At 33.8% G+C, this 16748-nt stretch overlaps 1 protein-coding gene across 5 annotated transcripts; it reads right to left on the reverse strand.

The window, feature by feature from the left end:
- Positions 1 to 2732: 2732 nt before the first annotated feature.
- On the reverse strand, positions 2733 to 16618 carry stx2b (syntaxin 2b). Of its 5 annotated transcripts, XM_087265304.1 has the most exons (12): positions 16549 to 16618; positions 16352 to 16463; positions 16097 to 16177; positions 14988 to 15087; positions 10964 to 11038; positions 10812 to 10885; positions 10620 to 10728; positions 7832 to 7905; positions 6154 to 6291; positions 5967 to 6077; positions 4245 to 4396; positions 2733 to 4022 (listed from the first exon to the last, which is right to left on the reverse strand). In XM_087265304.1, exons 2-11 carry the CDS (start codon positions 16379 to 16381, stop codon positions 4259 to 4261), a joined length of 930 nt encoding a protein of 309 aa, XP_087121430.1. In that variant the 5' UTR covers positions 16382 to 16463; positions 16549 to 16618; the 3' UTR covers positions 2733 to 4022; positions 4245 to 4258. The 5 variants fall into 5 exon arrangements, 4 of the variants coding, with proteins under 4 accessions (XP_087121430.1, XP_087121431.1, XP_087121432.1 ...); XM_087265305.1 differs by having other exon boundaries at positions 16352 to 16618; XR_015498412.1 differs by lacking the exon at positions 7832 to 7905 and having other exon boundaries at positions 3796 to 4022.
- Between the last annotated feature and the right edge of the window lie 130 nt (positions 16619 to 16748).

Below are 16748 nucleotides of genomic sequence, written 5' to 3' on the forward strand. Positions count from 1 at the left end.
TACAGCAAATGTTTACAGTACTTGTTGTAAGTGTACTTGTTCGGTTGATTAATATGTTTAGCTAACCATATTAATTTCGGGATGGCCATGGGAATTACCGACATTAACATTTAATTATGCATACTAAACAGATAAACTGCTCATGTTAGAGCCCATTCTGATTTTAATTTAAATTAATAGTTAGTGTACAATACTACCTTGACAGTGAATATGTAGCCAGCTTTGATGAGCGACGACAGCACTTTCCAACTCCCAAAATATTAGTTCTTTGCTAACAACATCGAGCTCACGACAGTTATCAATGTACCTCGCAACACCCTCTATCGGTGAAAATAGTCACTGCACCATTGCTTTGGTGTCGTGTGTGGATTAAGGTTTTGGTTTCTCTAAAACGCGACGAAATTGAACCATGAGATATTATAAGTTTTTGTCACAAGAAAGAACAGATCTCACAAAGCTCATTTTGACCAAATAAGAAGTTACTGCACTTGGCTTTTGGATAGCAGTAGCATATAGTCATGCTTCTCGCAGTATATTTGCAGCTCCAAAAATCAGGACAGGTCACACTCTAAAAAATGCTTAGGCTTTCTACCCAGTTCATCCCAACAGCTTGGTTTGTCATACTGAATTAAATTCATAGCTCAATTTAACCCAATGAGTTTGTCCATAATTTAACCAAATTAGGTCAAAATTACCCCACTTTTTTAAAGTCTATTATTTGGGCTGTTAATAATATTTATAGTTGTGCCGCATTAAAATAGTCACATCTGATACTGATTTTCAAAATTTCTTTTTATTTTTAAAGATCATTTTGCTAAATCAAAAAAAAAAAAAAAAAAAAAGCCTATAGTAACTTGTTTGCCAGCAGTTACCACAGTTAAGAAATAAAACTATAACACAAGTTAATACAGGAACCAACACCAATAAAAGTTTGTCCCATTTGTTTGTTAAATAAATTCTTGATGTTTTCAACAATCCGTTGCAGCAAAATGTTGTGATATCTTGGAAAATGCACTTGTCACAGAATGCCACTCATCACTGACAGTAACTTTAACCATAACTTATAACAACAGTTTTAAAAACCACACCACAATTACAAGGAAGAAAAATGTTATCACTATAATCACTTTTAAAACGTTTTTTTTTTTTTTTTTTTTTTTACGAGTGCATAAATCATTGACAAACTAATTGTTGAGGAGTAAAATGTCTCCAAGGGCCCTTATCAAAGAAGAGTTGAGCAACAGTTTACTTCATTGCTAAAGAACTCATTGAAGTAACTCAAATTAATAAAGTACTCATTGACATATTGATTAGCTGTTTAGTAGCCACTCATCGTTAAGCAAAGTTTCCACAGTTTTTGTTACCCATTTAGAGACTAATCTTTAAGCAACAGTTTCAGATTTTTATAATAAAAAAGGCAAGAACATTTACATAAAAATACATTTACAACACTGTCCTTGATGCAATTTGAAACCAGTAAATGATACTTTTTTTTTGAAAATGTCTACTTGATTATGCAATAATAACTTTATAATTTTACTTTGTGAATAATTGCCTATTTAAATGTATTGTACAATTATTATTTTGCTAATCGAGCTTAAGGTAACACAATGGCTCAGTGGTTAGCACAGTTGGTGTTTCTTTGTGGAGTTTGCATGTTCTCCCCATGTTGGGTTTCTTCCAGGTGCTTCTGTTCCCCCCAGTCCAAACACATGCGCTAGAGGTGAATTGAATAAGCTAAATTGGCCGTAGTGTACGAGTGAGAATGTGAGAGTGTATGGGTGTTTTTCCCAGTGCTGGGTTACAGCTGGAAGAGCATCCGCTGCGTAAAACATATGCTGGATTAGTTGGCGGTTCATTCTATTGTGGCGACCCCTGATATTTAAAAGGACTAAGCCAAAGGAAAATTAATAAATGAATGGAGCTTACGATTATTTTAGTTAATAAACCTTTAATATGGAGTATTCTCGAAACCAGCGGTTTAGATACTTGGTATTCTGTTGATCACTACATCATAGTAAAAAAAAATCATGTATATAACAAGGTAGAAATTTTAAATATTTATTTGACATGGTATAGAGTGATATGAGCACATAGAACAGAGGTGGCCAACCCTGTTCCTGGAGAGCCACATTCCTGCAAATTTCAGTTGCTACCAATATCAAACACACCTGAACCAATTAATTAGAACCTGAACAGCACGTGATAATTACAGGCAAGTGTGTTGGATATGGGTTGCAACTGAAATCTGCAGGAAAATGGCTCACCAGGAACAGGGTTGGCCACCCCTGACATAGAATATACACTCAAAATTCTTACAACAGGGGTGTCTAAACTCAGTCCTAGAGGGTCGCTGTCCTGCAGAGTTTAGCTTCAACTTGCTTCAACACACCTGCCAGGACGTATCTAGAAAGAGCTTGATTAGCCAGTTCAGGAGTGTCTGATTAGGGTTGGAGCTAAACCTCCAGGACACCGGTTCTCCAGGACCGAGTTTGGACAGCCCTGTCTTAGGATGATTTTTAAAAATAATTTCTTTATATTTTAATGTGATTTTATGCTCAGCATGTCAAAATATAGGACTATTATTCCCTTTTCACAAAAAAAAAAAAAGATTTCTAATTAAATTTCTGAAACAAAAAAACAGCATTTACTTGAAATATATTTGTTTTGTATCAATATAAAGCACATGCAGCTTTACAGTCAAATAATGCAACATTTCAGTGAAACAAATGTTAGGGATAAAGAATACATATAATCTTGAACATTTATTTAGCAATACACACTGTGAGCATTTAACAATACAGTTACATTCCTTTCAGACAATCAGAGACAAAAAAAAAGACATTCATCAATTAAAACAAGTTCTGTAACATTGTTCATAAACCTGACATCATATTGTGGGGAACCACTGTGAGCAATCTGAAACAAACCACATTGAACTAGTGACTCATATATCATTGCTAAAAAAAAATCTTCTTTTTAACATCTTAAGTGCACTTCGCTGGATTGCATTTAATTCCACACGATCAGTCAGATCTCCCAAGGCACAAAAGTAACCAAATACCATATTGTAATATTGCAGACATTACTTGTACACAATCTACTTACCAGCATTAAACAAAAAAGAAAATTACCTCTGCTTGTTATAAAGAAATGGCAAAGCACAAAAGCCAAAGAGAAAAGTCTTTGACTAAATACGAGTGCCATCTTCTACACAATTCACTGGTAATGAAGAAAGATTTGTCTGCAGGATAACATCTCAACTTTCAGTCAGAATAAAAATTGTTCCCTCAGTAAAGTCAAAGGGAAGATGGGTTCATTGTAGGTGATTAATTGACGTAGTGATGATGATTAGAAGAACGATGATGCACACGGCTACAAAAATGGCATTTCACTAATATAATTATTGGAAAAATCCCTAATATATTATTACAATATACTTGTGGTAGTCTAGAATTTGTAAAAAAAAAAAAAAGGGAAATTCTATGTTTCAGTGTGTTTAGCAGTGGTTATTTAAAATTGTTGTGGATTCCATAGGCCTAGTATAATAATATAAATATTAATAATAATAATAATAATAATAATAATAATAATATCAATAATAACAATAACAACAACTACTACAATAATAATAATAACAACAACAACAACAACAACAACAACAATAATAATAATAATAATAATAATAATAATAATGTTTACTCACCCTAACTGGTAATACATTTCACAAAAAAAAAAACAAAAAAAAAAAACTGACAAATATAAGTACAGGAAAATAAATAAAACTAAATTATTAATAAACAAATACAGAAACGTATTTATTGTTTGTAAATTTGTAAACATATTTTAATTACAAATTTTTAAATGCTTTTGTAAATGCAAACAAACTAATTTTTCTCCCAGTAAGGTCAAAAGGAAGATGGGTTCATTGTAGGTGACTAATCAACATAAACTGCAGTGATGATGATTAGGAGAAGAATGATGATACACACGGCTCCACAAATGGCAACATAGACCCATTTCTATAATAGATATATAAACAAACAAAAAAACAGATATCAGTTTGAAGCCAATTAAAATGTGCCTGTTTTAATTGGAAAGAATCAATCTTTAGTTATATTGCTATTTGTTTGAAGCAAATGAACTGTCTTCTAACAAATGTGGACTGAAAGACTGAAGCTGGTTTTTAATAAAGGAGAATTGAAAATAGATGAGATTGTTAGTGATTGGTCACTGGGTGTTACCTCAGAAAGCATGCTTAAACAGGATTGGCTGCATTAGAACTGGCGGCGGCGGTGTTAGTACTGGTTTTACCAGACAGGCCAACAGATAAACCAATGATTAGTGCGACCACAGCAACCACGACCAGAACAATAAGAGCAAGAATGATGTGTTTCTGTACAAGATAAAAAAGAAGACAAATTTATGCAAGTATTTGGTGGCATTAAAAGTACAACTGAACTATAGAGTATTCTTCAGCTGTAGTAGACTTAAATGTATAGTTTACCCAAAATTTAAATTTTACTTACTATTAACTTACTCTCAAGTGGTTTTAAACCTTATTTTGAACACACAGAAAGATACTGTTACGGTCCGTGAAAGTCTGTCATTAGCTCTTTGTCTCACCCTATAACCTTTTGTTTCGCTTTTCTTTGCCTCCACAACTATTTGCTGATTGGATCCCGAGCCTGTCACTCCTCATTAGGGGGGTTTCCTTGTGGACCAATCAGGTTTTGTTCCTCTGACTTTACATTTGACCAGCACGCCTTGTTTGTTCAGTGCTGTGTGTGGGTTTGTGTTGTGTACGCTCATGTTATTTTTTTTTTTTTGTATTACGATTTGATTCTTCTGGTCTCTGAGCTAGTCCAAAAATCTGTAAATCCAATATGGTTAAAAGTTTATCATTCCTTTTAGTGGAAAAAAAATAGGTTAAGTGGCTGTTGGTTTTGTTTAGTTCTTTGCTTTGGTGCCACTCTAATTCCCTGTAACTTTTGGGCTGGTAATATTTCTGTAATTGCTTCTATTCATTTTCAAATGCACTGTTCAAATCTCATACATGCCCTTTTGTTGGTGCTATCATTTTTCCTTACAGAGGAATAAACTTAATATTTATAATATAATTTTCGAAATGTTACGTTTTCTCTCTCTCGACACCTTATTAAACCGTAACATGTATTTTGAAGGAAGTTGAAAACCTGTATTCATTGATTTACATTGAAGGAAAAACAAACATGGAAGTCAAGGGTTTTTAGCTTTCTTTAAAATTTCTTCCTTTGTGTTCAATAGAAGATAGAAATCAAACGTTTGAAAGAAGTGAACTGTGTAAATGACGCCAATTTTCTTTTTTGGGTGAGCTATCCCTTTAAGGAATGCCTTATTAGTATTTATGAAGATGTGATATATAGAAAGCTCATGCTGATATGCTTGCATACAGCTAAAGTCCAGAACTATTAGCCCCCTGTATATTTTTCCCTAATTTCTGTTTAACGGAAAGAAAATTATCAATACAATTCTCAACATGGTTAATAACTAATTTCTAATAACTGATTTCTTTTGTCTTTGCCATAATGACAGTACATAATATTTTACTACATATGATTCAAGATACTAGCATACAGCTTAAAGGGCACTTTAAAGGGTTAACTAAGCAAGTAAGAGTATTTAGCAAGTCATTGTATAACAGTGGTTTATGCTGTAGACAATGAAAAAAATATTGCTTTTAATAGGGGCTAATAATATTGACCTTAAAATGTTTTTTAAAAAACTAAAAACTGCTTATATTTTAGCCAAAATAAAACAAGTAGGACTTTCTCCAGAAGAAAAAAATATTATAGGAAATACTGTGAAAGACTCCTTACTCTCTTAAACCTCATTTCAGAAATATTTGAAAAAGAAAAATTACAGGAAGGCTATTAATTTTGACTTCAACGGTATATATATAGTAGTTGGTTTGCTTTTCCTCTTACCCTGCGGGCTCTTGTCTGGTACCTCACAGCTTTCTTGGTCTCCACTTTAGCCTGGCCGACGTATTCGACAGCATTGTGGACGTTCTTTTCAATGTTGTCAATCATCTCACCCTGATACGACATACATCAGTGTACTACACATTCTGTAACCCCTTTAATTCATCAATGCTGTAACAATTAAAAGTACCTGGGTTTCAACAAGCATGGCCATGTCCACAAACATGTCATGAAGCTCTTTGATGCTGGATTCCAGACGCAGGATATCCTGATGTCTAGATTCGATTTCATTAAGGGCCTGACGAGTTATCTGAGAGTCAGAGATGATCTGAAAATACAAGACTCCTTTTAATATCAGCTTCTAGGAACTTGTGACTATACAGCAACAATACAGTGACAATTTTATTATTGTATACTTGGGTTATTAAGTAAGAGGACAAATGAACAACTATAGTTTTCAATTATTCATACGTTCATTTCTTTTCGGCTTAGTAACTTTATTAACCTGGGGTCGCCACAGCGAAATCAACCGCCAACAGCAGATGCCCTTCCAGCTGCAACCCATACACACACACACACACACACACACACACACACATACATTATGGACAACTTTGCCAACATAATTCACCTGTACCACATGTCTTTGGACTGTGGGGAAAACCGGAGCAGCCAGAATAAACCCACACAAACGCAGGAAGAACATGCAAACTCCACACAGAAACGCCAACTGACCCAGCCGAGTCTCGAATCAGCGACCTTCTTGTTGTGAGGCGACCACACTACCTACGGTGCCACTGCGTCGCCTCTTCAATAATTCGATTTTTATTTATTTTTATTAGATTTTTAGATCTATTATTATTATTTTATGCTTTTTTTATAATTACTTTATTCATCCTTGTATGCATATTTTACTGCTGAACATGTTAAATATTTGTAAAGTGCCTGAAGATGCTACTTTTAAAGGTGCTATATAAAAATAAAGTTGATTAATGACATGAGATTCAATTACAATAATAATGTTTAGAGCAATAGGGTATCATCATAACTACTTTCTGATATTTTTATAGTGTTTTCTTTTTAAAGTTCTGATTTATTCACTGAGAAACAGATAAAAGTATTAATTTTCAAAATGGGCTGTACTCAGTTATGCTGAACACTGTTTATTAATAACAGCAACAACAAAAAAAAATAGTGACTCCAAACTTACATTGTAAGGATAGCTAACTGAAAAATGTAAATTCTTTCATTATTTACTCATCCTCTACTTGTTCCAAACCTGTTCGACTTTCTTTCATTTGTTGAGCACAAAAAAGATACTTAGATATTTTGAAGAAACCCGTGTTGACATCCAGAATAAATTTCCTATGAAACTCAGTGGGAACTAGTTTTCAGCATTCTTAAAAATATCTTTCTTTGTGTCCAACAGAACAAATTTTTAAGGGTTTATAAAGATTGAGGCTGAATAAATACAGTAGTGAGTAAACTTTCATTTCTTGGGTGAACCATCCCTTTAAATGTTGTCTGATTGCAATGTAACAGTGTTGAGGATTTCTCATTGTCTACTACAAAATATAATAATTTGCATTAAAAACAATTTGACGATTTAATAATGTCAGAATAATTGTTTGTGTGCAATCTTATTTACTAAAATGAACATTATTTGCTCTCTTTATTACAAAAATTAGAGACTGTAACCACGAGAGGGCGCCAACTCTACATAATTATTGACAACGAGTTCCTTTCATGTCGAGTTAGCTAAAGGTCAAACTAAACGGAGAAGCCAATAGAAACTGGCTTTGTGCGAGAGTTTCAGTATTTTAATAATACAATAAAGCTATGATGATTATTCTGTAAAGCAAACTTACATCAGAAGTGAAAATGGAAGGGTTTCCAGTCTCCAGCATCTCCTCCAGTTCCTCATTTGTTGTGATTTTTCCAGCTACAAGATTTAGAGCATATTATATCAGACAAACAACTCTTCTCAAAGTTCAGGTCATTATATTATATTTGTTTGATAAATGGCTGCTTGTTTGTGAATTTGACAATGGTAAACAGGAAGCGGAGACCAGTAACTGCTAATGGTCTAGTCCATTTGTATAATCGTTTGGCTTTGTGTCATGGAACAGTGTATGTGTGTACCATGAGCTTGTATGTGGCCATGCTAAGTATCCCTTGGGGACTATATTGATTCAGCTGGGAAAATGAGAGGGAACAATAGAATGGCTGAAACTATTGATGTAAGGGCCACTGGAAAACACAAACACTCATTTATTATGACCCCTAAGCAGTGACTAATGTTCATATTAAGACACTTAAAAACACAAACAAAAAGTTATATTTCAATATTTTAAAAATTAAAGAGACAGTTCACCCCAAAATGACATTTATTCAGCATTTACTCTTCCTTCACTTGTTTCAAAGCTGACTTTGTTTCTTCTATTGAAAAGAAAAGAACCTGTAACCATTGAAATCCTTATTATATATATATATATATATATATATATATATATATATATATATATATATATATATATATATATATATATATATATATATATACACACACACATACACACCCACACACACACACACACACTTTTTATATATATATATATATATATATATATATATATATATATATATATATATATATATATATATATATATATATATATATATATATATATATATATGTGTGTGTGTTAATGGTTTTAAGCTTCTTCAAAATAACTTATTTTGTATTCAACAGAATAAAACACAAAGCTTTAGAACCACATGAGGGTGACTACATTTTCATTTTTGTGCGAACTATTTGTTTAATCCAGCTCTTGTTTGTAGCAGGCCAGCAAGCCAGATCTGACTACAGTACATCTGAATCTCCAAAATTGTCGATCACTGTGACGCATTTCTTCCTTAACACTATATCAGCTTGTACAGTATATCTATATTCATGATGAGAATTATATTTATTAATTCTAAAATTAAAACTAGATCATTTTTACTCCACAACTAAATTTTGGTTTACTAAAAATATAAAGGTTGTTGCTGGGTTGTCATAACACAACGTTGGATCAAATATGGACAAGTCCAAAATTGGGTCGTCACAACCCAGCATTTTTTTATTTTATTTTATTTTTTTTTGAGTATACAGTCAAATAAAAGATGCTTAATAAACCTACATGACAAACCTTTTTGTGAATTTTACAACTTTGTATGTTCTGAATGTCCTAGTTCAGAATAAAGGACTACTTTATAAGTTGCACTTTGAGTAGTATTTAGAATAAATACTTTTACCTGTACTACATTTTTAGCAAATACCGCTACTTTTAAAAGAGCATGAATTTTCAGTATTTGTTCCACAACAGTTGGATTCTAAAAATTATAATTTTATTTAAATTGCCACAACTATTGGATCACATGACTTCAAATAACATAACACATAAATTAATCATCATGATAAAATCCCCTAACAAAACATACAATATTTACTGGAGTCTTTATGCAAATATTGTTCACATGACTGGTGACTCACTATCCTATCACATCACTCTGTGTTTCTGGCCTGCTGCACACAGGTAAAGCAGGATCTCTCTGGAGCTCTGCTGTCTAGGTAACACCTGCCTTACAGTCTCCGGTGACAAACCATGCCGTTTCATGTGTCGCAAAGCAAAGAAAGTCCCTCATTAATCCACTCACACGGGGACTAATTCATGCACACAGAGGACATTTCCTCCAGAGGCCTGCACTACACGTCTGACCACACATTTCTCAAATTACATTTCAACCACAGCATGTCAGGTGATAAGGTGGAAGGGGACAAATATATGGCATAAATTTGTTGTTGTTACTGGAAATAAAGTTTTGCCCAAATAAAACAAAATAAAACCTTAATACTAAATAAAACAATTAAAACGCTACATGGGCATTATATTCGACATCACATCATCCTAACAAATAAATCTCATTATCCTATAATAAAAGGTATTTATTTCTGCATACACACAGAAACGGCAACAGACCCAGCCGAGTCTCGAACCAACGACCTTCTTGCTGAGGCATTTGTACTACCATGTCACTGTCACCCCTCAATATACAACTATTATTTTCAAATAATTATTTTAGATTAGATTATTAAAGATAGTTGATAACTATTATTACCTAAATTATAGTATCTTTAATTAAGCTTTAGACGATGACCAAGGCAATCTAAAATTTAAAAATCGAGGAACAATTAAATACACTATATATGCAATATCAACAAATAGTGACACATTTGAAAAATCTCAGAGTGAATGTCAGTCTTTTTATGCAATAAATACAAATATTTTCATCTAACTTTAATTACATCTGATTAATTACTTAGTATTATTAATATTTAATTAATACAATATTTGAATATATTTAATACTCTATTTATAATGTTACAATTATGTTTTATAATTTTTCAAACTTGTTTCTTAATACTCATGTTTGTTCATCTTAATAAAATGTTTGGTTATTTATTTTTGAATGCTTTTTCTCCATTAATTCTCATATATCTGTCCTTAAGCACTCCCTTACCCCTTTAGTTTGCCGCTGGTCTAGTTAATTAAACCATGGTTAAATGTGCTTGAAAACGCTAAAACAAAGTTACACATGTACTGTAAGACTTACTGATTTCCAGCTGTCTCTGAATCCTGCTTTTACTTTTCTCTCTGAAGGACACTTGAGCTTCATTGTATTGCGTCATTACTTCCACAAATTTATGCGATAAATTAGTATACTGAAATAGAAAAGAAGCACAATTAACCAATTTGGCATGAAAGTATGGCTGTACATGAAAAAAATTGAGGCAGAGATGATTACCTGTGTTTTTTGAATGCGTGCATCCACTGAGGCTTGATTGACCTGCTCATCTGAAGGCAGACTCTGGTGCATTGCTAACAACAACAACAGATGATTTCTTTCACATTTCTTTTTCCAAACGCAACAAAACTCCAAATTTTAAATCTACTCACATTTGAGGCTTTTCTGTACATAGTTGGCATGTTTTTTGATTTCCACCGTGAGTTGTTCTAGTTCTTCTTTTGTTTCTGAAAGCAAAATCATATTGATCAGCAAGGATCCGTTAAATCAATCAAGAGTTATAGGAATTTGTTACAAAAGATTTCAAACTAATAATAAAAAATAAAACTCCCAATTTCCACAAAAAATACTCAACAGCACAAGTGTTATCAACATTCATAAGAAAAAAAAATGTTTCATGAGCAGCAAATCAGCATGTTATACTAAATTCTAACATGCTGATTTATTGCATTGTAAGGCAATATTTATTAAATTGCTGACTGTGTAACACAGGAAAGTTGAGTAAGTTAGCTTTGCCATCATGTACACATATATTTTTACATGTACTGTTTTTACTTCATTTTCTGTATTAGGTAAAACATTGGTGAGCACGTCAATAAATTATTTTTTTTGTACTCTATTTCTACCTGGGGATACTCATCCCGAGGCCTCTAGAGATTGTGCAGTGCCACTGAAGCGATCCAAGAGATGTGATAAGATCATGCCAACCAGAGGACTTTTAAAGGCATCCATAATCCTGAACCAGGCCGTATCCTGAGCTGATGGTCAAGGAGGAGCGGAGAGCATGAGACTGATTCCTAAAAGGCCCGTGACAGACGAGTCTCCGCATTGATCCCGTGGGCCAGCCTGAACACCCGCCAGTGACCTACTCACACCTGCAGCTTCTCCACGATGGACATCCAGTGTTCTCCAGCCTCCGGCATCTAGACTGCAGCTCTGCACAAGAGGTTTGGCCAGAGGAGAAATGGTCGTGCTCAGCTAAGCCTGCTTTCTCTCAAGGTTTTCTTCCTTCATTTTCATCAATTGGTGAACTTTTTTTCCTCACCATTGTCGCCACTGGCTTGCTTGTTTGGGACTTGGAGCTGCGCATCGATGGATTTGCTCTTCAGTGTTTGGACTTTAAGCAGTGAAAATTAAACCACTGAACTGAACTTTAACTCTGAAAACTGGACTGACATTTTCAATTTACTAGAACTTCTAATTTAAGCTGCTGACACAATCTACGTAATAAAAGCGCTATACAAATAAACATTAATTGAATAAATTCAGAAATATCAGTAAGCAGCTTTAATGTATTTTAACCTATTCAAATTACATATGAAGAGCTTAGATAGAAAAGCCTTTGTCAGTGCCATGTGAAATTTCCTTCTAATATGAAAGAAATAATAAAATTCTTTCCTCAGACTCCTGCGTGTAGATTCAATAATTCCAATGTTACAGTGATGAATAGTTTTTTTTTCATTGCCTTAAACTGAACAAAAACAACATTTCAGACAGAATCTTGTATCTTAACTCTTCATAAATAATCAGTTATATCATTTATATAAAATAATTTATTCAACAGTTTAAAATTACATACAGGCATCTTCTTGATATTCCTAGACACTGATGTTTGCTTGATATAAAACTCACATGACAGATTACAAAAACCATCGGCTATCAAAGTTAATGTGTTTCTATGATTACAGATAACCACACTAGAAAAAGACTGATGTGTTTTATGTGAGGATATAAAATTCAGACATGTATATGGAAAAGTGACTGCAGAGAAATATTACACATCCATTAGCACAATCCTCAAACAGATCATTCAATTTTACTATCAGCTTCAAGATTCACAGTCATACATCTCAGATAAAAACGTCACACTTAGTCTGTTGTAAAGTGTGTAGTAGAAGCACTCACACCCTTGCAGATGTCTTTATCTCAAGCTTACATTCCTGTCTGCATGTCCTATACATGCCCTGCAACTAACAGCCAGAAGTAACCCAACACAGTCACTTAACACAAAGAATGTGAGGGGGGAAACCATGATTCTTCACAAGCCCAAACCTGACTCCCTGTGGTAAATTTAAAGGGGTACGTATTCTCTGCTCATTTCAGTCACTGGTTTTTCACTATTCAGATTCCACAACTAAAAATTGGCAATACTTTACAAAGGGTCTACATAAAATCATGGGGGTGTGTAAGAAAAGTTTTCTCTATAGCAGTTTTCAGAGGCGTTATTATAGACTGATGTGCTGTGAAGTTTTTAGCAGAGGAAGCCCATGGCCGTGTGATTTTCTTTATTTTACGTTTCTTGCTTCGTGACAGAGCCATGAATGACGGAAAGCCTGAATGTGCGCTCAGACAAAGACAAAAGCAGAGTGACTCAAAGGCATTGTTATATATTAGGTAATACAACAAAGCCTTCAAATAGAGGGAGTAATTTGGATAAATTTACAACTTAAATAAAAGATTTAATACATTGATTAAACTAGCCCAGGGCAACACAAAACTAAACTTTGTTTCTGAGCTTCTAAAACCCACTTTTAACCCTAGGTAAATGGTCAGCGTGATTTGACTGAAATATAAATGAAGTACAGACCAAAGGCATTTAAACCAAACAAAAACAGAACACATTTCATTTTCACATTCGACTAGAAAAACTAAAATAAAACACACAAAAAATATGAGGTTATGTCAAAAAATCATTGTTTGCTATATTGGCAAGAATATATGAACAAATGATTGACTTATTGACTGTGGAATTATAGAGCTTAATTCGGTATCTGCTCTATTAATTATTTTTTTAACATCTCTCCCAAGCAGCCTCCAGCCAGGTACTGGCACATGAGAAGTCTATTCAGGGACGGCTGTGTTATACTAATAAAAATTAAAGAAAAAGTTAGTTCTATCACGAAATAAAGCAGCAGTTGTGTTCCTAAGAAACTAACATTTGTGAGGAATAAAAATCTCAAACCTGACTCAACAACATTAACCTGGACATTACACTTCTCAATAACATACAAACAGGATCAAACAGTTCTACCAAAAGGACTTTGTAAATATCAACTAAAAATCCAATATTGTACATCCCTTTATCATAGCCCTTTCTGTTGATTTTCCAGGAATAACTACCTATTTAAACGATTATTTCACAAAATATATTGTTACCATGAAATAAAATGACTCATGAAATTGAATTTGGTCATACCGCCCACAACTAGATTAGATGATTCGCAACCAAAACCCCATCACATGCCATTCACATGCTATAGACCAGTGGTTCTCAAAATGTGGTACGTGTACCACTAGTGGTACGCGGAGGAATCACAGAGTAATAAAATAAAAAAATGTATACAATTTTGAAAAATTACTGTACATCTCGGTCACGAGCATCAAAATTTAACCCACAGGCTAGAAAAAATGAGTAAGAACTGCAGCACAATGCGCTTTTGTATGCCTGGCATGCCCAGTTGAAAACATCTTAACTTTTTAGAATGCCGCATCGCGAGTCACGCGACAAGAGTCAACTGATCAGCTTCATATTATACAGAATATAACTTCGTTAGACTAATTAGCTCAAACACAGAACACCCAAACACTGCAGTGCTTCTTAATTTTCTCAATAAATAAAACTCTTATCAGAGTGCAGCAATGTTCTGTCAGCTTGACATCCTCTGAGAAAAACGGGTTCCCAAGCAATCTACATATAAGTTAATGTTTAGATTTCAAAAAGTTTTACAAATACGTCATATGTACATGCAACATATATTTCAAAATCTATCAAAATTGTATAAATATGAATATGACTTGTTTTTGAACTGTGCAGTGCTGTAGCTGCTTAATTTGGCCAACTTCGCTGCTTTATTTTATTACTGGTCATTATGGTGGTACTTGGAGAGACCAATTTTTTCTGAGGTGGTACTTGGTGAAAAAAGTTTGAGAACCACTGCTATAGACGATTATTGAAACACTCCACATAGAGTATGGATGTATATGAATATCCATGAATAAAAACAGTTGTTTTCAGCATTTGAATGAAAAAAAATTCAAGTCAAATGGTGACTGTAAACCTGCTAAGGAGCACTGTCAAGCAAAACTATTTAACCTGACCATTCAGAAACTAGCTCTTACTTGTTTCTGTTGTAAAACTTGCTCATATTTCACTAAAGGTGCATAAGGGTGACTTACTCTCATCAGGATTGGGGGCCGAAAGGATCACACTATATTTCTTCTTCACCTCATCCACTAGGGAGGAGATCTTTTCAATGACCCGTCTGACCTCTTCAACCTAAAAAAAAAAGTAAAAGCAGAGTTTTAATTTGTACTTTTGCTAAGGTTTCACATTACTGGGCTTCTCGATGGACACTTCTACGGATGCATGTTCTCACCACACACACACACATATATATATTTATATATATATATATATATATAAATTAGTTATTGTTTTTATTAATCAGTATCATTACTGTCCTTAGAGTATTTTTTTCAGAGCAATAAATTAAGTGCATACAGTCCCTATAGAAAATCATTATACCCTCTGAAAATCTTTTACTCACATTACACTCTGCTTTCAAAAGACCTTCATCACAATACTTTATTGCCAGACTTGCATTAGATTTTTTCTTGCATAACAGCATGATATATATACTCCTTACAAAGACATACAAAAAAAAAAAAAAAAAACAATTTATTGTACACTGGCTTTATCCAGCTTCAAGACAGTCAGATGTACAAAAGATTTTAAATTTTACTTTATTAAAACTTGGGAATCTAAATCGACCATTAAACTTTAATGATATAAATTTAGGATTCAATATATGACTTGAGTTCAAAATGATGCTCCTTGCAAGCATCGTGAGGTTCTTGTAATACGAATGGTCATATAATTTCTCCTATAATTTCTACTATCTTTAAACAGATTTGAAACTGGTTCATCTTGTTTTTAGACTTACGAACACTCAGAATAAAGTTGTAGAAAGGCAAGTTTGGAAAAGGCAACAAAAACATTTCAAAGGCAAGAATTAATTGGAATGTGATTTGGTTTCAGGCTATATGACAAATAAAGTAAGGGTATGATGATTTTCTATACTGTGCCTATGAAGGCACTTTCTTTTTTATGTTCCTAGTCATGTACTTTTATATCAACACTAAATGTATTGGATTGTTGAATGTGCCGTGTTGGTTTGTAAGTGAACTTATGGTTAAATAAACAAACGAACAAACAAACAAACTTTGAAGGCACTTGTACCCCCGTAACGTTATATAAACCCTCCCTTCCCACCCTAAACTGTTACCTTTTGAAAAAAGTCTTGCATGAAGTCATTTCTCTCCATAGACACAGCGACACCCCCATCTTCACTGGCATTATGCCTGCCCTAAAACACCACAAGTGCACATAAACACAAGACAGACACAAGCATGAGAAGTAAACATAAACAACAGAGAAAGTCACTAGGAAAATAAAAAACGTTAATTTTTTAAAAATGTCTTCAATAATCAAGTACGCTGCTAGCCAGTTTTTTTTATCGGATTTGTTATCAATCACTTGCCACATTCAAATCCGCCAGTCGGTCCCTCATAACAATGTCGATGAGACGTCGATTATCCTGTTTATCGATCACGTCCGTTGCTGTCCGTCCGAATTAAAGTCCATTTTAAGTTCTACCCAAACAAAAGTATGTTGACAATACACGAATTAGCATTTAGAATTAGTAACTTGACAATAAACGCTTATAAAAAGTGTTACTTTGAAAGAAATGTCCAGTCATGAGGTGTTTGTTTGGTTGCCATCCTTAGTTCTCCGCCTGTCTCCAGCTGACGGTTCTTCTCTGCGCGTCTCAATTACACTGTGGGCGCAGCTAACTCGGAACAGGGCGGTAACATTATGGCGCTGTCAGGCAATGTTTTATTTGGGTTTCTTTCTTTACCTTTTACGCTGTGTTTCAG

Source organism: Danio rerio, chromosome 8 (assembly GCF_052040795.2).
Source record: "Danio rerio strain M-AB ecotype USA chromosome 8, GRCz13ab, whole genome shotgun sequence".
NCBI classification, from domain to species: Eukaryota; Metazoa; Chordata; class Actinopteri; order Cypriniformes; family Danionidae; genus Danio; species Danio rerio.